At 46.3% G+C, this 24,175-nt stretch overlaps 1 protein-coding gene across 3 annotated transcripts in view; it reads left to right on the forward strand.

Annotated features, from left to right (window-relative positions):
- ATAD2B (ATPase family AAA domain containing 2B) overlaps positions 1–24,175 on the forward strand; it is a 790,780-nt gene that overhangs the window by 513,675 nt on the left and 252,930 nt on the right. For 2 of the 3 annotated variants that reach the window (XM_085610606.1, XM_085610608.1), the window contains exons 21-22: positions 13,490–13,686; positions 18,980–19,139. In XM_085610606.1, the coding sequence (XP_085466732.1) occupies positions 13,490–13,686; positions 18,980–19,139 (357 nt within the window). The remainder of the gene's footprint in view (positions 1–13,489; positions 13,687–18,979; positions 19,140–24,175) is intronic. The other variant, XM_085610607.1, reaches the window with a different exon arrangement.

Below are 24,175 nucleotides of genomic sequence, written 5' to 3' on the forward strand. Positions count from 1 at the left end.
CGGAGTCATCACAGAACTGCTTGATGCCACCTACCAGTGCATGAGCCCTGCTACAAAAATTCAGCATCCAGGCTAACGTCTGGGCATATTCTAAAGGTAAAATCTGATGCCTGGGGATAATTCTAAGGCAAGAAATCTGTGGCTAGATAGTCTTTATCAGATGGGGCATTACCAAAGGTAAGTAACTTGTTCTTCCCTACCTTTGCAACCCTGCTAGCATCCTTCCATTCTGGACTGTGTGAGCTTTGTTCATAAAGTCTTTTAATATCCCGCAGATATGAGATTGCAAAATCCAGCCTTTCATGCCGCCACTGTTAATGGTAGGAACATTAATCAGAGGAATTGGTGTAATAATTGAGAAAATCTCCTAAGCCCCAATATTTATTTCTTCTTTGGTGACCAGAGGAGGTTAATAATTAAAGGTGAGTGTGGTTGTGGAAGATGTTTTCGATTTATACCCTGGACTTTGTGCCTCGAATAACCTATTTGCAAGGTACTGGGTCTGAATATTGTTCAAATTTGGGGACCATTAGAAGTTTGTTGAGGTTCGCTGGCATATGACAGAAAGAGCAGCCCTCATTTGAAGATCACAGCAAGCAATAAGCTGATATTGATGTTGAAAATGGCTTAACCAGAGCTGAGATCCCTGGGTTTACTGCACATGGTGTACCCCAATGTCACTATGGAGGTGTGTTCTGTGAGGAAAGTTTGGAATCAATCCAGATATTTCCTGTCTGACCACTTACTTACTGTAATCTCTGTTGACAGTATTGATGTATGATAGTATTGAATGATAACTAGGCTGCCTTCATTAGTAGAGCTGCAGATGTTGCCAAAGTGAACAATCATGTTCTGTAAGCTTGCCTTTTTATTTTGGGTCCAGAGGCTAAAAAGTGTCAAACATTTTCATAATATGCCTATTGAATAAACATTTGTAATGATTCATGGAATCACTCAAAACTCTGACGCCTTTATCATGATTCAAACCTCTCAATTATTGGCAGGGGTTTAGTTCTTTGTTTTGCTGTGAGGTAATTGAAGTGTAGTTGTGATCTGAAAAGAAGATTGGGAAATATGAATTGTTTGTGATGACAATTGTGTGTTAAAAGAATAAGGCCCATTGCGTGACCCCTATTGTGTGTTAGGTTAAACCCTAGCTACCCGATTGCTTCCAATAGCTCAGCTGAAGCTTTTGGATTGGTGTTGTAGATCTTTAATGTGAAATCTGCCACTGGTAATGCAGAATGGGTTCTTCCCGTAGCCTAGATTACATTTTCACAAGGTTGTCTGCAGAGCTAAAGGCAGAATTGGTAGAGTGATGGACCGATACAATCCTTGAAGAAAGTACTGAGAGTGAGCAAGAGGTTATCTGGCATAGCGGTTTATAGGGTCGAGAAGAAAGAGGATGTGGCCCTCCGGTTGTACGGCATAACTTCATTCTCCAAACACCGGGATATTAATTGTATTTGGTAATCTCATAATGCAGTCATGTCTCCGAAACGAAGTTGCTGGTTAGTCCGTAATCCGACATGTCATATAATTCTGGGTCGTGGCCGTCTGCGGGATATACATTTATTAACACACAAGCTGCGTTCCTTTGCTATAGAGAAGATAGTTCCATTTACATCACCAGAGCCTCCAAATGTGTGATTCAGATGGAAACTGATGTTGCACAAAGGGAACCAAATTTCCTTTTGTACAAGACGACCAAATGGGGACTTTGTAGTGGTGCGTATCGCAAACAGCCAGCAAACCAAGAGAAACTTGTTCCTTTAGTGCTTGATTGTGCATCTTGACTATAGGCAATTTAAATCTCTGGATTTAGGGGTTGGGACAGGATTGGTATCTCCACGTTGGGATCGGTGGTTAAGGGCTGAGTGAACAAGTTTTGTCTGCTGTTGGTATATTGTGTAATAGATGTTTGGCTGAGACTGCCCCATTTGTGAAGTGCCGGTCTGCATTGCATTCTCGAGGTTTTGACGGTAAAGGCCCTGGCAGCATTGTCTATCGACCAAAGCCCCAATGGACACAAAAAGTGAGTGTACCAGGGGGCGTGGCTTGGCAGGCTAGCATGGCGGACGCGCCTTAGCTCGGCTCCGTCCAGCCCGCCGATAACTATCCTTCTATTGATCCTTTTGCCCGACCCAGGGCTCTCCCCTGTAGCGGTAGGGGTGTGTGGCCATTGGTGGCAGCATCCGGTGGCACCCCATCGTCTCCCGGAGTCTGTGGGACAGCGACGGGAGAGAGAGCGGGGCCTGGGCCTGTCGCGCCTCGGAAGCCGCGGCCTCGATTTGGGCAGCAGAGGAGGTTGTCCCGTCAGACGGAGTGGCGGACGCGGAGAGCCGGGAGCTGCGGTCATCCGCTGGACAGGGGCGGCGAACGCTGGCCTAGGTGGATCCTCGTGGAGGTGCACTGGGAGCCCGGAGGTCGGGGCTCCCTGGGATTGGATCCGGACGACAGCAGGAGTGGCGCTGCCCAGCGGATACCCCGGCGGGGGTGCGGAGAGCAGTGCCGCGGGAGTAGCGGTGAGTGGCCATCGACGGTGGGCGGTTTCTCCCCCCGCCCCCCACCCCCCACACGATGTGCACCTATTTCCTTGTGCCTGCAGCTGTTGGTGGTCCGGGGGCTCGGCGGCCATTTCGGGTCGCGTGGTGGTGGTGGTGGAGGGGGTCCATGGCGGCGGCTCTGAGCATCAAGGCTGGTGAGGCCGGGCCCCGGATGGTGTAGCTGTACGGGGCCCACAACGGAGGCACTGGACTGGTTTTTTCCCCCCCCCCCCTTCCGCTTGCCGCCCTCCTAGAAGTGCTTTGAGTGAGAGCCCGGGTGCTCGGCGGCCATTTCGGGACGCGGCGGTCGACGAGGGTCTTGCTGGTAGTGCATGGTGGCAAAGGGGCCGGCAGTGCGCTGCGGGAGGTGAGCCACACTCCGGGGATTGCAGTTTGTTTTGGCCTTCATTCGCCCCGCCGGGGGCCTCCTTTCTCGGCAGTGTTTCGGGGACCTGGCAGACGCTTCTCCGTGCGCCTGGAGTGGGGGCAGCAAACTCTTGGTCCGGACTCTGTGGCCGGGGGCCCCCTGGTGTGTGCCCAGGCGCGGGGGGTGAGAGACGATCGCAGCATGACAAAGGATACAGCTGGTGGGGCGCCGGGCAAACAGGGGCCTATCGACAAGTTTACGGGCCCGGGCCCGACCGGGGGTGCGGCCTCGGCAGCTCCGGGCAGCCCTGCTGGCGGCCATTACCCAGTCCAGGGACATGTTAGACGCGAAGATTGGTGCGGTGGTCTCCGACGTAACATTGCTGCGACAGGACTTGCGGAACGCCGTGGCCCGCATCACGGAGGCCGAGACTAGGGTCTCGGGTGTGGAGGACGACGTGGCGACGCTTAAAAAACAGATGGCGGCCATGGAATCTTCCCATAAGAACTTAGTGGGCCGAGTCGAAGATGCGGAAGGGAGGGCTCGCCGCAATAACCTGCGCTTCGTAGGATTTCCGGAAGGGTGCGAAGGTACCAACATGGAGCATTTCCTGACGGAGTGACTGGTGTCCTGGCTCCCCCCTGACACTCTTTCCGGCTGCTTCGTGGTGGAGCGGGCGCATAGAGCGCTGGTCCAAAAACCGCCAGTGGGAGCCCGACCGCGACCGGTGATCGCCAGAGTCCTTAATTACCATGACCGAGACGTCCTCCGGCAAGCCAGGGCAAAGGAACCACTCCAATTTGAAAATTCCCGCATTCTTATCTTCCCGGACTATACGAGGTTGGTCCAACAGCAGCGTCAATCCTTCCTGGCGGCTAAGGCCCGGCTGCGGGAACTTCAGCTCTCCTACGCCTTGCTGTTCCCTGCTCGGTTGCGGGTGATATACCAATCCCGGACCTTGTTCTTTGACACGCCCAACAAGGTGTTTAAATGGACGGATGAAACTGTGCAACTTCGTTGTCACACTCCCCCCGGCAGAGACTCTACTTCCTCGCATGATGAGGCGTCTAAGACTGGCTGTCGGCAGAAGACGAAACGGGTCCGGCGGTCCAGGTCGCGCCGCCGCTCCAAATCTGGTGGAGTGCGACCTGGAGCTGGGGGAGCTGCTGGGCGTCCACCTTCCACTCCTTGATTGCAGTGGCCGTATTGGCGGGGGACTCTATCACATTGTAGACTCTGTGTTGTAATCGATGATGTGTGTGGAGAGGGGGGTCCTGGGTTGGTAGAGTACGTAACGGGCAGGTGCCGCTGTAGCATCGTGCGGGCGGGGTAGTCACCTGCGACTTGTTGGTGGGGTTGTGTTTGGGGATCCATTGGTGGGGGGTTGGAGATCCATGGTTGGGGTCTGGCGATGCTATCCACCGCGACAGGTACTTCAGTGGTTTTGAGGTATGGGGTGGGGGTTGGGGGGGTTGGAATTGTTGTTGTTGGGGTTATGGGGTTTGTTGGACCGCACACACCTATGGGAGCTGCCAGAGATGAATGGAATTGGGATGCTTCTGGATGGGTCTCAGTGGACTACATTGACTGATCATGGCAGATAAAGCTACTAGGGTCGATGGGAGACCTGCGGTACTCCGAGTCTTGAGTTGGAACGTTAGAGGCCTGCTTGACAAGATAAAACGGGTGGGCAGTCCTGCAGTATGCCAAGCGGGCGTCTGCGGATGTACTACTTTTGCAAGAAACACATCGCCTGGGTACTAAGGCTCCCTGTCTTCAGAGATACGGGTACCTGCAGGTCTTTCATTCTGGGTTCACCAGGGGTTCCCGTGGTGTGGCCATACTCATTCACAAGCGGGTCCGATATACACACACGCGCTTATGGGCGGATACACAAGGGCGGTATATCTTTGTTCTAGGAAAGATTGGGGCGGAAGTAGTGATTTTCGGGAGTGTCTATGCCCCACCCCCATTATCATGGACCCTGGCTGAAAAGATCATGACTGTATGGGCAGAGATGCCGTTGGCAGCAGGTATAGTGGGCGGTGACTGGAATGATGTTATGGTGGTGTCACGGGATCGCTGTTCGGGGAGTGGTGCGCGAGGCGGCGATCGACCAACCAAACTACAGGCTTTGGCTGACGGTCTTAATTGGGTGGATGCGTGGCGGCGGCTTCATGGGAATACACAGGCGTATACCTAACTCTCTGCCGTTCATGGGTCATTTTCTTGGCTAGATTACATTTTCCTTTCAGGGGCCGCGGTGGCACGGGGGTGGAGGCGGATATCCTCCCACGTGGTTTATCGGATCATTCCCCGGTCTCGCTTTGTATGCGGCTCGGGGGGTCAGTGGGCAATTTCACTGGCGCCTTTCGGGTTGGCATCTTCAGCAGGAAGACTACTGTGCCTGCATGACGGAGGCTCTGGATCTTTACTGGGCTCGGAATGTGGGCTCAGTGTCAGGGGTTGATATCTTATGGGAAGCTTGGAAACCTACGCTGCGTGAAGTTGACATTTCATATAGTGCGGCGGCCCGCCGAGCGCGTGATGCGGGATTGGTCCGGACGGAGGGCGAGATTAGGGAACTTGAGAGTCGAAGCCGAGGGGAGTCAGGTGGTACCGCACGGTGTCAGTTGCAATATGCCCAGCAAACATACGCCTCGCTTTTGATGGACGAGGCGAGGCAGGCATGGTTAGCTACGAGGAGCCGGGTTTATCAGTGGGGCGACAAATCGGGGACAATGCTTTATAGGCTGGGTCAGGGGCAGCATCAATCACAGACCCTCCCGGGGATCACAGATAGAGAGGGGCGCGTGCTAACAGACCCTGGCGCCTTGGCGGAAAGCTTTGCAGCATATTATGCGGAGTTGTACGGATCGCGGGAGACCATGCCCGGGGGGCTTGTAGATCGGTTCCTCGATGATCTTCCCCCCTAGAGCCCTTTCGGATGAGGCGCGTGCAGACTTGGACCGACCGCTGACGGTGGATGAGTTGGGGACGGCATTGGGGAGCTTGTCCCTAGGGAAGGCCCCGGGCCTGAACGGGTTCCCGAGTGAGTTCTTCAGAAAATACTTTATGCAACTGGGGCCCCATTATCATGCGGTGGTGGAGGATTCCTGCGAGCGGGGGGTTTTGCCGGCCGACTGGCGGCATGCAGAGATTGTCGTATTCCATAAGCTGGGCCGCCCTCCTGAACAACATGCCTCCTATCTGCCGATTTCCCTTCTTAATGTGGAGGCGAAGATTCTTGCCAAGGCCCTGGCCAACAGGCTCTTGCCATATATTCATACCCTGGTCCACCCGGACCAAGCCGGGTTTATGCCACATAGGGCAACGCGTCACAACATCCGGCGTGCACATGTGGTGATTGCTGCAGTCCAGCGGCGAGAGGCTCGGGCAGCTCTCCTTTTGGCAGACATAGATAGAGCTTTTGACTCTCTTAGTTGGCGCTATCTGTTTGCCTTGCTGCAACGTCTAAACCTGGGGCCACGCTTCTTATCCTATTTAACGCTTCTGTATGCGGATCTTACGGCCTCTGTTCGGGTGGCAGGGGCAACCTCGGCAAGATTCCCGGTGCACCGGGGGACACGACAGGGCTGTCCCTCTTTGCCTTACCTATTTGCCTTAGCCATGGAACCACTGGCCTCCTGGGTTCGTATGGATGCGCAATACACAGGGTTTGAGTGGGAACAGGGACACTCGGATCGCATTGCCCTATATGCCGACGACGTGTTGTTCTTCCTTTCGGATCTGGATAAAACGGGACCGAGACTGCTCCGCATAATGCAGGTCTTTGGGGAGACGTCAGGATTATACTTGAACCCGAGGAAATCCACCCTTTGGGTACTGGGCGGTCGGGACGTACAGGGTGCGTGGACGGCGTCATTACGTCTTGCGGCCGGGGGGCTGCAATATCTGGGGGTCTTCCTGACCGATGTGCCGACGAACGCCTGGGAGCGCAACGTGGTGCCGGTATGGGAGAAAGTATGTTGAGATGTTAAGCTCTGGGCGCGTATGCCTCTCACTATCTGTGGCCGCTCTGCCATCTTTAAGATGGTGGCACTGCCTCGACTTCTTTACCAGCTCCAAAACCACCCATATGAGATTCCCCCCAGTTGGTTTCGGAAGGTTAATGCGGTGCTGAGCCAATTTCTGTGGGAAGGAGGCCTGGTGAGGGTATCGCTGCGGGTTTGCATTCTGCCGGTATATGATGGGGGACTGGCTACCTCTGATCTCTTATCCTATTATTACGCCTCCCATTTATTGGTCCTAAACAAATGGTGGTATGGCGATAGGGGGGACCCGGCGTATGCGGTGGAGAGGCGTCTCATGGACCCACATACGGTACATACCCTACTTTACGCGACTGCATTGCGAGAGGCACTGCCACCGGTCACTCAGGTGGTGTTTCGGGTGTGGCGTCGGGCTTTGTCATATTGGCTGGTGGGTTAGGCTTACCCGAGAGACCCCGTTGTGGCAGAACGGGCTGCTCCCTCACTTGGCGACCCTCTCTGGATTTAGGGGTTGGGACAGGATTGGTATCTCCACGTTGGGATCGGTGGTTAAGGGCTGTGTGATAAAATCCTTTGGGGACTTACAGCATGAGTATCAAATGCCACAGACACAGTTCTTTAAATACCTCCAGCTGTGCCTCGCCCTCGCCCCTAGACTGGAGGGTATGCAATCCATCCCTGAATTCAGTCCCCTTGAGGCTAAGGTGTTTATGGGGGATCTCCAAGAAAAGAAAGTCTCTAAAATCTATCAGTCTATGGTGATTCATAGTGCTCCGTCCCTGCCGGGTCTGCGTGAGAGGTGGGAGACGGATGTGGGGCCGTTGGACGAGACGGATTGGAGAGAGGCCCTGGCCTCCCCCCGTGAGGCTAGTATAGCGATCCGACTGCGTCTCGTCCAATTTCGGTATCTACACAGGACATATTACACACGGCAGTGGCTGTGGCGGGCGGGTCTTATAGCCTCCCCGGACTGCCTTAGGTGTGGGCGAGAGGTGGGGTCTTTGGTGCACATGGTCTGACACTGCCCTGCAGTGCGCCGGTTTTTTTGGGGGGGGGGTGTTAGGGTGCCTGTCGGAGGTGTTGGGCTGGGATCTTCCTGTAGACCCCAATTGGTGTTGCTCCATATTATGGCCGATATTGGGGGTAATATCTATAAGCGCCACTTGCTGCTTCTGGGCCTAACGACAGCCAAGCGGGATCTCGCCCGGGCATGGAAGGCCCCGGCGGCTCCCTCTCTTAATGTTTGGAAACGAGGTTTGGATTTCAATATGGGCCTGGAGTTGCCCATCTTTAAGGCGCGTGGGTGTCCTCGGAAACACTTCAAGATCTGGAAGCGGTGGGCTGATTATAGGGGCATTTTCCTTGACCCAGTCCCTACAGATGGAGACTTGGGGCCTGTTTGAGTGTCAGGTGTGGCGCGGAGTACTAATTGTATAGAGATAGTGCTGGTGGACTCTGGCGGTGGTGCGGTCGGGGGGGCGGGTGTTGGGAAGGGAGGGGGTTTTCTTGACAGATGATGTATGAATAGCTCTCCAATGTTCCTTGTTATGTAAAAATATCAAGAGCTGTTGCTATTTACTATGTGGCAGATCCCCTGGTTCTACAGGGGCCTGCAGTCCTTGCCTTCTTGATTAATAAAAGAGTTGTTAAAAAAAAAAGTGAGTGTACCTGCCTCTCCAGGCTAACGCTGCTACCATGTCACACAAAGGTGTCCTTTTCACTATTATTTTTCTTTGCATCGTAAATCTCTTAATTTACACAGTGGTTAGAAGAGATTGTCCAATTTTGAACCGTAATCAGAACTAATGAGTAAAGATTCAAAGGGAAATGATTGTTTTATCACTTTTGATAATGCATTGCAATCCGTGTCTAGAGCTGCACAGCCCCTACTAACTGGAACTCGAACCAGTTAAGTCATTGCTATAAAAACATATATTAATCAGGTTTTACATTTGGGGATGTAATCTATGTCAAATAATTCTTCTCCTGCAAAGTTCAGTTAGCATAAAAACAATTTCGGTTGTGCATAGGCATTTGGAGTAGAACAACATACACCTGTTTAAGGAGAGTTTGATGCACCTTACACTCTCATAGGATACTCTGGAAACCAAAAATCATGTTACATGGAAATATTTTTGGGTAAATTGAGAATCTAAACCTGATCTGGAAAATAATACACAATGAAATAAGTGGCATAATGAATCCTTAAATACAAACCTTTTATTGTTTCACTCCGACTCATGAGCCTTACCTTAGAATGAGAGAAAAAATACCTGAAATAAGCAAAAGCAAGTCTTACAGCTATAAAAGGAATTGTTTAATGATAGTAATTGCAGAGTCCATAAGTACACACATCTTTTTGTGTGTTCCTCTCTCTAGTTTATCTGGGTAAATTGTGAGCTTAGGCATTAGTTCTGTCAGACCCTGTTAGGACTTCATGTGTACAGGGTGCCCCCTAAAAATGTACTTAGTAAGGTATGGCACAAGCAGGAAAAACAAGAAGAATGGCAGTGTACGGTCCCACCCGACCTGTATTGCGCTTCCTATGGTGCCATAAGAAGCGCAATGCAGGTCCAGTGGGACAGTACACTGTAAGACCCAGTTAGGAGGCCACAGGGCAGACAGTGGCCACTGGGACGCAGTAGTAGTGTTTAAGGTCGTTTGCCTCTTGTGTCCTGGGGTTCATCCTACTAGGGCTATGCAAACTGGGCCAAGTACACCCTTTTGGCCCTTAACTCGCAAGGTTGAGTAGTCAAAGGCTTCTCAGGGATGTAGCGTGGTCGACAAAGACTCCGAAGTAATACAGTCTAACAACCAACACAATATTTCACAGTCCAGCCCAGGCTTGTCTTTTTTTAAAGAAAATACTTAAATGAAACACAACTAAATACTACACACATTAATAGTGTTTCACTTACAGGGTTCTATAATCCTCTTCAAGCTCCACAGCATCAGCAGTAATCTGTCTCAGTTCTAAGGGTGGCCCCAATATTTTTGGAGACTTGGCAGAGATTAGCAGTCATAGGTAATTATTAGGCACAGGTGTGTTTTCTATTAAGTGATCACATCTGTTAACCCCTGGTTTAGTTAATTAAATTCTTGAGCAAAAGAGTTCAAGCTGGCAAATGTTATCTTCCTACCAGAAGTCTTTTATTTGTGCAATCAAAACAGTCTTTCACTGTCTTTCCTTATCTTACCTATTCTGCAGATAAACTGCTTGGTGCAGCTTGGGATATCTTCTGAGGCATAGGACGACAGTAAGTAGCTGCGCTCCTCACTGTGGCTGCTGGAAATTGATAGCACATCATGACTGGTTGGGAGGTACTCTTCTTAGGCAGTTGCTGGGCCATGGGATATGTCCTCCGCTGTGGCTGCAGTGCACTGCACGTCAAGGGAGCGGTACAGTAACTCACACTACAGGGATGCTGCTGGACAACCCAACGCTTGTAGTCAGTTCACCATATGAATCATACATGGAGGGTGGGTGACCACTCATAACTTGGATTGGTGCCACTTGCACTCAGTGTTGTTCTTGGTGCTCCACATGCCGGGGACATGGCTGGGTTTCTTCTACTGGATAATCTCTCCTTCTGCAGGGACAGTCATTCTCCTTCTTTCTTTGAGAAGCCAGACAATCACAAAGCTTCTCCAACAAGTAGTGCAGACTTCAGGTGATGTCCCATTCCCTCAGGGAGACTGGTTGTAATGCAGACAACATTCCTGATATCACAGCAGCAATTCAAGTATTCCATAGAGCATTCTCTCCTTTGATCAAGTAGACGTGGACTGGAACAAAGTGGAATGGTTTGGGTCCCACTTTCATTTTCCAGTAACAGGATGTTGATCCACTCTCTAAGGTCCTGGATTTGATTTAGGTAGTTCAATTTCAATTTTCATTTTCTGGCTGCACTGCAGGCAAAGACTCTCACATCAGTTTGTGATGACCCTGCCTCCAGACATGAATATTTCCATATGGGGACAATGAAGTGTGAAGACTGTGAACCTGGCTATCAGCCTTCCTGAAGTAGCAGTCGGGGAAAGACAAAAGGGCAGGCCTTGCCTAGAAACGTACTCATCCCCAAGTACATAATCTGCTGACTCGCCCTCTGCCCTCACCATCCACCAAATGGCGGTGCTAAGTAAGACCAATCAACGGTCCCATGCTAAAAGGTTTTCATAGAATTTCTAAGGCTTGGTCTCACTTCCTCTCTTCCTCGTCCTTCACTTTAGTGTGTAGGTCTCTAGCTTCAGGAATGCAGTTTCACTGTCAGGGGATCTACAGCCCATTCTTCATCTTCTACTGTGCTAAATCAGGGCAAGAAAGCAAAAGACACACAATTGATGAACAGAATGCAGAACAAATCAAAACATTCACCCCCAGTCAAGCGATCTGGGTTAAATCCATCATTCTTTTGCTCACCATGCCACCCCAGCTTAGACCTGGCCATATGCATATCAGTGTTGACCCTGTGCGTCCAGCCCGAACTGCCAAGCCAGGTCCTCCCTGGACCGGAAACAAGCATCCTAGGACCGGTTTTGGGGTTTCACCCCCTCATCAGCCAGGATAGCTTGATTCAAGTGGCACAGTGAGCCCAGGGGCAATCCAAATGGTTCTCACTAGTCCCAACATTCATTCTCTCACCATATCACAGATTGTTGCTACCATCTACTCCATACACGCAGTTGGCACACACATGGAATGTGAGTGCAAGGGTCTGGGTCCAACGCCTAAGTGTAAATGTTTACATGAGTGTGGTCAATAGACTGCACTCCCCTTGTAATTGAAAAACGGTCTGTTCAAGAATATTACTCTGCAGATATTTGGGTATGGTTTTTTTTCAAATCTTATTTTTATTAAGTACTGCACCAATGTATCCAGAATAAGGACGTACATGTACATTTTCGGGGTCCACAGTCAATATACAGCCAGTATTGTCAACAAGATATCCTGTGATTATATACAGACTCATTACTCGTAGGGCCACCACTGCTTTATGTCAACAACCCAGAACATGAACAGGAAGCCCATATCAGCAAAGAGAGCACACTTGGTCTGCTCCTCCAGTTTCTGAACCTAAGATTCACCATGTACAGGCTTAGGCCTCACTGCACATGCTAGAATCACTTGAAAGTTAAGCAAATAAAATAAAAAAGGTACCAGTTTCACATACAGTAAGGTGACTGGGCAGGGTACACTCCCATTTAATATGCTGGGGATATTCCCATATCAACAGCAATCATAATTGTTGTCGTTTGTGTCGCAGGCATTTTTTAATAGTATTTTTTCAGGATTCGAGTGAGAAGCTAAACTTAAGACTTGCCATACTGTCGGCTGGCCCTTTATAAATCGGGACAGCCTGACCCAAAGATGGCTTCCTTTAAGTCTTGCGAGATCAATTACAAAAGCATCTATCTTTTAAGATTTCAGGCAGCCTTCACTTTTCGCATCTTCTCAGCAGTGTTCACTCACTCATTCACTGTGTACTCCAAGCACCTTTATGCTACTAACACTTCCAGTGTGTACAATTCTGGCAATTTTTTTTCAGCAGGCTTTCTCCCACCAGGTGTTGTTTCAGCAGCTCCAGTACCTTTCCTCACATCACTCGTGCTGCCTCCTTTTTCACAACTACATACTTGGTGACGGTGAGCACTAGGCCCCTGCACAAGCACAATTTTCTGCTGTTAAAGAACTTTTTCCCACAGGTGGACAATGTTTTTTGGCTTAACATTTGTGTCAGATCTTCTGATACTTCACTGGCTAGGCATATACATCTAGATGTGCAAGCTCATTTGCTTACAGAATACTGTCCTTTATTAATCGGGACGGCCTAGACCTATTGGCTTTCCTGGTGTTTGTTTACCTTTCATTCTTGTATTCATTGTCCCGCATTTATAATAGAAAAAACAACTGCCAGAATCCAAAGTTAGAAGGACTAAGTGAAAACATTCACACCTGATATGAGAGCTCAGCAATTTCCGTGTGGTCATTTTGCACTATTAAGAGCTGATTACTTTAAAGACTGGTCAAATGTTTTGAATACATAGACGAAAACCTAAAAAAGCCAGGCCAAATGACAGTGAGACTATTTTTATGCTTATGGGGTAATTCTGAATAAAAAAGCCACAGTTTTCTCAAACTTTTGTTTACTTTACCTCAAATGGGCGTTAACTGGAAAACCTATGATTATCAAAATGTACTCAAAGGTTTTTCTTTAACATAAGATGTGAACATCGATCTTTGTAACATGCCTTTCAACAATATAGTAAAATACATTGAGTGGATTGTCTCCTTCTCAGTACAAAATCAATAAGAACATGATGGCAGTATGAACACACAACCTGGGATCGAGAGAAATATTTTTAATAGTTCGTTCATTCAATTGTTGTATCAAACTTCTCTTTAGGTAAGCATCAAATTGGGTTCCGCTAATGTTTTTAAAACCTCACGAAACCAGTGAATGTGCCATGTATTTTCATCCAAAATAGGAGTCTACCCAAAAAATTTAGGTGATCTTAATGTGTTTTATTTTTCAACATATGTCTGATCTTTCTTTCTTTCTTAGCTCTTCGTGCATTGGAAGTCCTCCCTCTTGCACAGCCTCCTGCTCCCCGCCAACTATCTGAAACAGAAACTCAGCGAATAGAAGCCCTTGAAGAAAACACTTTAAGGGAGCTACGTTTGTTTCTCAGGGATGTTACCAAAAGGCTGGCCACAGATAAACGCTTCAGCATCTTCAGCAAACCGGTGGATATTGACGAGGTCTTGTTTCCATAACCTGCAAACACCTATGTGTATGATTATTCTGTATCAAACCAAAAGAAAAAAAGGAACTATAAATTTTAGATTAAGGATCTACGGCAGTTGGTTAAGGATACAGCATACTGATTGGACATTTTTCACTTATGAATGCTTTGTTGTCTCCTGTATCTTTCAGAAACTTTAAAGCCAGACCGTTTCAAATTTAAAGCTTGTTCCTTGCGGTCATATGCAATGATTCCTAGTAAAGGGTGAGCGGGCAAGTTCCTCATTTAACTGAGGCAGACAGGAAGATCAGGTGAAATTGTGTTTTTGAGTTCAGACCTCCCTCGAGAAGGAAGAATAACTCTTCCTGGTAATAATGCAAATCTTCAAAGATCCTGCAATCCTCTCCTTACCTTAGGGTTTGGTGGATAGCCATTGAAACCTTCCATAGAAGTGTTCATGCCCTTTTTATCCCATTCTTTGTTGAACAGTTTTCATTTTGAAACGGATGCACAGATAGGCACAGGTATGGGTTATTGTGCCACTGTTGGTGCAAACAAATGTCTTTGTATAGGTTTGTATATTGTCTATTGAAGCTAATTGATGGCTTATTTCCTCTCTTTAGGTTTCATCTTCATGCTGCTTTAGCAGTTTGTTAGCAACAGACCTACAGTAACCAGTATAGAATTAGCTTGAGCTTTGTGTCCACCCCTCTACCTTAATCCGATAGCTTTCGTGCATATCTCAGTTCCCTTCACCTGATTTGATAGCTTTTCCCCTTATTCTGGTTGCATTACAATGTTTAGGAGACTATGTTCTCCCCCTCTCTGTATCTTCCTGCTCCTTTCCCACCCAACTCTCACTAAGTCAGTTTTCATATAAGATGAAGTCCTCCCTAGCTCCCAAACATGACACAGGATTCAAATAAGCAGTATTTTAGTAGAAACTCACCTGCTGAATGGTATGGTATTAAAGACTCTTCTATGGAAATATGATTTGGGCAAGTTGGTTAGTTTTCAGCTTTCCTCATTGCTTAGCACTTGGATCTGGATTTCTAAGACATGAGTGGTCGCAAACAAGGACATGACATTAAGATTTCTTCATCCCAAACTCTATCACCTCTAAAAAGCCAAGCTTACATCTCTTTAGATAGGGGTCATTGCTTCAACCAAAATATTTTATAATTGGTAAAATAGCCAGGAGAGTTTGGAGTAATTTTAGATCTTAACAAATGTCTTGTGTTGGGCACACTTGCCCTATTATATTTTCCGTAGGTATTTAGGTTGTCAAGCATTGTCCACCACTTTGGAGTAATGCTGTGTGTGTTTGGGGTGCATAGCATTTCAGGAGGTCATGGAACCAATTAGTCCGCATGCTGAGAGGATAGGATCTGCTGGCGATAAACACCATAACTTCAGCCTTCTTGAATGTGAGTTAAGTCAACAAAATTCGAACCTGCTTGTGCAGGCAATGGTCTATCCGGGGTGTCTTCCCAGCATCGCCGAATTTCAGAGATTGTGTTTCGAAATATAGAATAGGTTAAAGTTAGGCCTACTTGCAGTAGTGAATGATCATGGACCTCCTGACTTTTAGAAAGCTATATTGTTAAATATACACCATTGAAAGCGATAGATGTTGGTTGGCAGATATTAGACTTCTGTTTGAATGATGAAGGGCAAACAGCTGGCGTGGTAGACTGCGGAGTTTTGATGTAAGGTGTATGAGACTAAGCGATTTCAAATTGGGTCATTCTGTGAAAGGAGGCAAATAGAGATTTCAGTGCAGGCAAGTGTTTATCATATCATTGTGGTCACAGCAAAAGACACCTTGGGGCAGATTTATGAGCCGCTTGCGCCACTTTTGCGTCACTTTTCCCATGTTAAAAGTGACGCAAAAGTGGCGCAAGGGGCTCATAAATCTGCACCCTTGTATGGTTCTGGACTGTTGAGACACTATTGCTGTAATCCAGGTGGGAAATAATTATAGCTTGGACTGGGGCAACCTTCCAAGAGGTGGAGTGGTAGACTTTCTGTAGCCAGTACAAACAATCAAATTCTAATTGAGTACAGCATTTATTTCATGACTGAAGGAGAGCTAGTTAGTTATAGCACTAAACACACAACTTTCCTGGGAATTAAAATCGGCAATGATTATGTCAAAGAGATCAGATGCGTTGATAGTTCCCCCAAACTGATTTTATCCCTAAACCAGCAGCACCAGTTTTAATGCACCCAGTAGTTAAGGTGCGAATGGCAGTGAGGCACATTGGAGAAAATCTCAGATTATCGTCTGGCTGTAGATGAAACTGACTATTCTTTGCATGCATTTTTCTTGTGAACACAACATACTGATAGTGGGGTTGTGTAGGAGACCAGGCCCAGCCTGTAGGTTCCCAGAAGTGATGTTGGTGGATCTGTAGAGTACAGGTCTTAGTTTGACCTTACGGTTATGATTTTGTAAGACGCTAGCAAACGAGGATAATGCTGTTATGCTGTTATGCTGATATCTGTGGATAGTGCCAGTCTGTCAAAGATTGGTCCCTAATCAATTTTCAGACATTCTACAATGTAATCCGTATTGTTGCATCAGTGCCCAGGCCCGGTTTACGGCAAGACTATTAGTCGCTGAGGAGACTGTTGGCTCCAAAAGCGAGCCTTGTTTGTTGAGCCTTTATGACACAAGGTATTCATGGGATTAGTCTGAAATTAGAAACAATATCAGAGTTACCAAAGGGTTCCTTTAGGATGGTATAGTTTAGTACTGGAGTTAGATGGAGTTGATTTATTGAGTGATTTTTGAAGTAAATGCAGAGACCCAAACTGACACCGTTGGCTTTGCAGACTTCCTATGGTGCATAGAATCTTATGAAAGATGGCCAGAACTGTTAAAGCCTCATTAACTGGTGTGAACTCATTTCAAACGAGTTTTAGACTGGCTGTGTATCTCTGTGAGCATGATTACTCCATAGTTAACCAACTCCACAGCTCCCAAATTCCTGGTTTTAGTTAACATATTGTAATTAGGTGGAAGGTTATTTTCAGATATAGGGGGACATTAATCAATTTAGGATATTTCTTTGTGCTTGCAGATGAAATGTTGAAAATATCAGAAGATTTATCAGCTTTGCTGGAGTCATTATTGTACAGTTGTTGTATAAATTCATAGTAAGAAAAGTGATAAAAGATTTCAATGTGTAAACATCAACATTCCTGCTGCAGGAATGAATGATATAGGCAAGCTAAAGGTCATTTCCTTTGCAACACTGCCAGTTGTATAGAAGAGACAGCAGATCATCAGTGGTGATATCACCAGTTCTTGGGTTGAAGTAGTTGTATGCTGTGATAGCTAGATTAGACTATCTAATCAGACTTTAGCTGTTTGACTGATACATTTTGAGTTTTATAAAGCTGTGTTAGCAGCCAGTGTCTGGTTGATATGTCACTCAACTGGACTCTCAAGCAGATGCAGCACAGCATTGTGGCAATACAGAAAGACATTGACTGCCTATTCATCCTCTGTTCCTTGACTGAAAAGAATACCTAAGTCCACCACTAGATACTGCCAGAAATACAGGGCACTAGTGCTCTCAACAGAATCCATCCAAGTATCTAGGAGAACCAATATAAGTTATTCATAAAAGAAGAGGATGATGGATTTCGTTTTTATTAACCTGACTAATGTCAGATAGTTTGCTCTGGCCCCCCGAAAGACACGTTGACAGGTTGTAAAGACTGCAGAATTAAGCAGCCAGATCATGCCAGCACCAATGAGTCCATATTATGCCAGAGGTGAAAGTTCTCCATTGGCTCTTGGTTGAATTAGCGTTCCTTTAACAGACTAAAGTGAATCCTTGGGAGTCCAGTGTCTGACCATTTGTTCCAGCTCCAGGTCTCGGACTTTGTAAGGAAACCTGCTTCTACTCTATTAAGGTGTTTGTGCTAAAGAAGAGCATCTCCAAATTTCAGTCTTATCAACCTATCTTAAAATGCTGGTTTACTGAGACATATTTCATCTCATCTAACTGGGAAAATAAGATCTGCAGTACTTCCTCTCTTAGAGAGACTCTGAGCACCAAGAAGATTGGATCTATCTTCCTTGCAGGGTCCATAGTCTTCATGCTTTATTCTGCAGTTTGTGCTTCTGATGTTTAGTGCTAGGTTATGTGCTGCAGCTCCATTCTTAAAGGGGTAATGTTAGAAAGATTTGAGCGAAGTATTCTATATTATTTCACCATGGAACCCTGCATCATTTATGCCAAAGTCGGTATCTTAAATGTATTCGAATAGAGCTTTACATTTTATATGTCAGAGTTAGAGACTTTGAAACAAGACTGCTTATTTGTTTTGTAATTCCTAAATAACTATTTTATTCTAAATCTATTCTGGGTCTTTCTTTTTGTCTTTTACTGCTTGTGTCACTATTCATTAGAGTTCAAACCCTAAAGGTGGCCCAGCTCAATATGTAAAGCTAAAGTTCCTTATTGTGGAATATGTTGTCATGCAGGCCTTTTGGAAATTCAGCTTTGTTGCCTTGTATAGTCACTACACTTTCTGCAATGACAGTGTTGATGCTAATGTTGTGGCTGGATTTCAGATTAATCATGCCATTTTGCAGGAAATATTGATTCAAATGTTGACTGAAGTTCTTGTTGCGGACTGCTTGGTATTCTTTTCTGCGGGTAGTAATTCCTGCAAGAGAACAATTTATCTGCAGAGTAACATTAGTAATCCCCATTAGTTACGGTTTCCTTTTAGACAACGCTCCCATTGAGTAAGTGCCCTTAGTCTAATTTTCACTGGTAGCAAAGCTAAGAAAAGGCCTGCACTAGCACCAAGACAAACGGCAACAAGCTTTAGAGTGCAGTGGGATGCACATTACAGTCTGTTTTTTAGTTTTCTATTTATAAAGGGTTTGGGTCTTCCTATTGGGTGGCGGTATTCCAAAGAAGGTAAACACTGGAGAATACCTCATTCAAGAAGATCCACAGAAGCAGGTAGGACACATATTTTGCACAAAATATGAATTACCATTTAACCATCTTCTCCCTTGTTTTTTGGATTCAGTCATTTAATTGCCAGCACAATTAGTTAAAGACATGTTGCAATGACTGGCCTCTCACATAGGTGTTTGCAAGTTCCCTTTTCTGTGCTTTCAGTGTGAATGCAGCACATCCCATATTGTTGTTACACATTGTGAAGCTTGCTAGTATCACATGATAAATGTAACAAATCATCCATCCAGCTTTTTTAATGTTTGTTTTTGCGTTTGAAACTTCTATTTGAAGAATACTAACTTTCTTCTATTATCATAGATTTCAGATTATCTTGAAGTCATCAAACGGCCAATGGATTTGTCTACTATGATGACCAAAATTGATAAAAATGAGTATTTCATTGCCAAGGACTACTTAAAGGATATAGACCTTATTTGTAGAAATGCATTGGAGTATAATCCAGACAAGGAACCTGGAGGTGAGAGTGTTGCTAAAATTGTCCTTTGAAAAAGAACGACTTTCGTTTGATTTAGTGAAATTATTTTTTAGGGCATAAAATAATTTGTCGTGACCACATGATTTATTTGCAGGCAATTAGTGTGTTGCATTATGTGTTGCTTTATAAACAGTGGTTCTGTATAGCTGTGGTGGTTTGCAGTCTCATTACTGACCGCTCCAACTTCAGTCACAGACCGCAGTGTACAATATATATGTATACAATACTACACAATCAGCCCATGCTCATGATTAGATGACTTTCGTATCCATCCTAGTTCCCTGCTTTTTGTTGTTGATTTCCTCCCTATTCTGTGTTTGTCTCCCCTGGAGTATAGCTTGGTTACCCCTGCTTTTGATTGGCTAAAGTGAAAACTTCCACCTATAAAGTTAAGAAACTACTTTATCGCTCTCCTTTTTAGGTTGAGCCTGGAGTCAGCGTGCAAGCACTGCTCTGGTGAAGATCTGCTGTAGTTCAGTATGTAAGGGAAGCCCTGCCCACTCCCCGCCCCTATTTTTCATTGGCTCGTGTCTTTGTCCTTCGTAAATGCTGCCTTCGGATTAGTTTATATGCTTGTTAGTCCCTCCTTATTGTGTCCATGTCGGCATTTGTATCCTCCCATGGCTACTGGCCCCTTTACTTCGAGGTTTACATGGTACGTGTTGTTTAGACTGTGAGCACTATTTTCTTTAATGAGGTTCTCCTACTGCCTCCCCCCCCCACCCCCGTTGTCCCTGCCTTCTCCCCCCTCCCTCCAGTTGTCTGTGCCTTCTCCCCCATGCCCCTGCCTGCACTCCTGTTGTCCGGGCCTTCCCCCCGTCCTTCCTCCTGTTGTCCATGATAACCACTGTTTGCAATGCCATAGGTCTTTTGTAAATGTGATTCCTATTGCATTGCAAATGCGCGTTTCTATTTCATTACTTGTTTAGCATTTCATGGTGACTGCATAGCTTGGTTTATACAACGTGATTGCACTGTTTACGTTTATCTCTCCTACCTCCCGGCCTGCCGTCCCATGCACCTCGGCAGTACACCGGATAGCAGCCTTGATGATGCCTGGGAGGTTTCCTTACCCTGTATGTCCCCTTCAACCATGCCTCGCTGATGCTCGTTCATGGCGTGCCACATGGCATCCTTGGTGATGCCCTGGATATTGTACCGTTGCACTCTCCAGTGTTACCCCTCTTCATGATGGTAGCTGCTACAGTGCTCAAAGCCAAAGCCAAAGCTTTTAAACTCCACCAGCACTATCTAAGCCAACAGCAGCGACTAGACCTGCTAAAGCAAAAGAAAAAATGCTCAGTAGTAATTCAGTGGGGTGAGTGAGTCACCCGGTTTTTCAAAATCCGGAATAAGAAGGTCAGATGCGGCACTCTGCAATCTATAGCGCGTCTAACCACATAGTTTTAAAGCATATTTTAATTCCTTATGTGTCGCCCTTACCTTTTCTTCCATCCCTTCACTCTGTTGTGCTGTCCTCGTTCCGCCACGGCTTGTGCCGCTTGAGTGGAGGGACCAGCATCGCACAATCTTCCGGTGGAAGTGAGAGGAAGTCACCTTCAATCCACGGTCAGCGCTCTAGTTGTAGCCGCCTTTCTTCCCGCTTCCACTTCCTACCCTTCTTAAAGAAAGCACTCCGCGCGGAAGCACGCTGCAGAGCGCCAAAGGCAAGCCCGTCTGTGCCTGTCCGCGCCTGCTCATCGCCGAACACTCTGTCCGTCTCTCCTGCTGCTATCTACCTCCTATCTGCACACTCCTTTCCTCACTTGTCTTGTTTGTACCCATGGCCATCATACACTATTCGAGTAAAGAACTCCATGAGTTAAACAGGGTCAGCCTCCCTGAGAGGTCCACAACCTTCCTCCCGCTAGTATGCACCACTGATGGTAAGGCAGAAAACCTTCCCAACTTTCCGCCCCCTCTTTTTAAATCACGTTCGACCGACCTCGCAGACCGTATTCTGATAGATTCACTGAATCAACTAATAGGGTTATATTGTAATCCCCACATCCATGTGGAGGATCCTGAACACTTATTACAAAATGAACAAGTTACTTGCACTTTCTGGTGGATACTCTATCTAACCGTAGGTTCCTCTCTTCAAGAATATTCCTCAGGTGCCAAACTGGAACCTGATGCGTTTTTTTAGCAGTACTTCTTTGCACTGCTTGGTTGTGGCGTGTGGCTTCATACTGCCCTCAAAGTGACGCCACAAGTAAGGGCTGCCCCTGCACTCTGTCAGTTTCTTGCTTGCCTCCTCGCATTCAGATGTGGAGCTTAAAACATTTGTCAATACCAGTGTGCAGAGCTCTATTTTGGGACCTTTTTAAATGCCAAGAGGCCACCCTACAGAACGTGGGTTCAGAGTGGGAGGGCGTCAAAGTATCTGCAGTTACGTGACATTATTACCTAACTCAAACATCCCTTTAACCTTTACTTTTTCACTAAATTTCTATTGTTTTTTTAATGTAAAGTAAGATATTCATCGCCGTGTGTTATTCCTAGTTTTTTACCCCGAACTGCGCGCTCCCAGCAGCACTAACTGCCATTCAAAAGGACTACTTTTCTTCCATTCCTAAAAATACTTTGGGAATATATCTTTCCCCTAAATGTTCCAGGACCCGAGTAGGAATACTAAATTAGCCTCCTGGAATCTTTGGGGGAGAGTTGCTCTTTCCCCAAATATTCTAGCACTGGATTTAGAATATTATTTTTGACCTTTTATTGTCTGCCACGCCCATTGCTGTCCTGAGGGTGCCGTTCAGGATAAGAAACAGGAGCAAGCCTGTTGTGCACGGCAGGAGATTAGGTGCAGGGACTGGCCTCGGCCAGGCCTTTCTTACAACCGCTTGTGGATGCTCAGCAGCCCATGCTTCGCACAGCTGACTGTAACAATATAAAGGGTGTTATTTTGAGAAAGGCAGACCTGCTGGCTTTGTCAAAGAGTCAGAACACCAAAATCTAAAAAGAGGGTGCTCGTAGACCTGTCAGCCTTAGGGTTGTTTTCCCCAAACATTTTGTCTTCTCCCCTCATATTTTGCAGAATTCGTTTTTGTTGGCCTTAGCACTTTGTGCACTTTACCACTGCTAATCAGTGCTAAAGTGCTTATGCTCTATCTCTCTAAAACATGGAAAGCTAGGTTAACCCTGATTGGTATAATGAATTACTTATAGGTCCCTAGTAAAGTGGTATACCCTATACCCAGTGCCGATAAAGGCTAATAGTGAGCCTGCAGCACTTATTGTGCCACCCGCTTTATTCCCTTAAAACAGGTCTCAGGCCTGCCATTGCAGCCTGGGTGCAGTTTTAAACTGCCAATTAGACTTGGCCAAACAAACCTTTTGCCAAGCCTAAAACTCCCTTTTTAATACATGTTCGTCACTCTAGGTTAGGCCCTAAACTTCCCATAGAGCAGGGTGCATTGTATTTAAAAAGTTGGACATGTACTTTTATGTTTTACATGTCCTCGTAGTGAAAAACTCCCAAATTCATTTTTTTCTCTACAGTGAGGCCTATCTCTCTCATAGGATTACATTGGGTTACCTTATTACATTTAATAAATGATTTTGGGGGCAGATGAAAATATCAAGTTTGGTGTCCAAGGAATTGTAATGTAAAATCCTTTTCAATGGTAAAGTTGGATTTCAAATCGCAAATCTGTAGATACCACTTTTAGAAAGTTAACACAAGGATGGTGATGGATGGAGTGCAGAAACTTTTCAGACACTCGCTCCCAGTGTCAGATCTGGGTTGAATCCATCATCCTTCTTAAGCTCACTTTGCCACCCCAATTCAGACCCAGCCATATGCAAATCAGTTTTGTTACTGTTCCTCATGGGAACAGTCCAGCCCGGACTGCCAAGCCAGGTCTTATCTGGAACGGAAACAAACATCCTGGTGCTGGTTTCGGGCTAACACTCTTCATCAACCAGGCTAATTTTAATTCAGTGGCAAAGTGAGCAAGGGACTCGCGTCTGGGCATACCTTGCCAACTTAGGGTGAACAAAGCAAGCACAATGAGATATTGGACGGAGCGATTAAACTGGTCAGACACTCACCCCGAGCCCTCATGGGAATAGTCCAGCCCGAGTTCAAACTGGAATGGCGTGGTGAGCAAAATAACAATGGATTAAACCCCGATCTGTGACTGGTGGTGAATGTTTGACAATGTTCAACATTCCGTCCATCATCTTTTTGTGTTGCACTATTAGAAAGTTGACATTTTCCTGTCCGAACTATTTGTTATCAAGATGAACTTTTTTTTAGTATGTTTCCTGAAGATTGGTTGAACAGCGACCAAAATTAGAAGCAAAACAAAAAAATATTTTCCTATTGAAACGTGGTTCTAACTATAACTACCCAGTCGCAATCAATTGTTTCGATTGCTGGTCAGGATGATTGGTTGCTAGGCAACATGATTTTAAGTGCCCTATATATTTCTCCCAACACGCAGTGTTTCAAATGCTGTGACAATTAAGTTCACAGTTTTATATTTTCATGTAATGTATATTTTTCAAAAGGTATATTAACATATTACCTGTATATTTTTTTTCAAATTGCCTGGACTGTTGTAAATATCGTGCGTGATATGTTGTAAAACCTTTTCATTATGTCCATGGTGACGTTTTTAGTTGAAGGGAATAGGAACGCCGATCATAGTTATGGCGTTGACAAAGATCGTTTTGGTCGAAACGCACAGCCTTTGGAATAAACTTTCATGGCAACGGTATCCTGGAGTATGACCTTTCTCCTGTGTTGTACTGAGACAGTGTCATTGTTGTTTATATAGTGGGTCCTGCTCCCACTGACCTCCCCGATTGATGAATGAGTTCGGATGACTGCAGGACGTCAGTTTCTAAATTCGATTTGCTCAATTCCCACCACCATTTACCAAAAGCATGGTGAACTGGTGAGAGCCAGGAGGTGAGCGGTTGGCAGGGGACTGTACCTTGTGTTCTCATTGTGACATGGGATGTGACTAACCCCTCTCCCTCCTGCTGCGAAACCTTTTTGCATC

This window comes from Triturus cristatus, chromosome 6, assembly GCF_964204655.1.
Source record: "Triturus cristatus chromosome 6, aTriCri1.1, whole genome shotgun sequence".
NCBI classification, from domain to species: domain Eukaryota; kingdom Metazoa; phylum Chordata; class Amphibia; order Caudata; family Salamandridae; genus Triturus; species Triturus cristatus.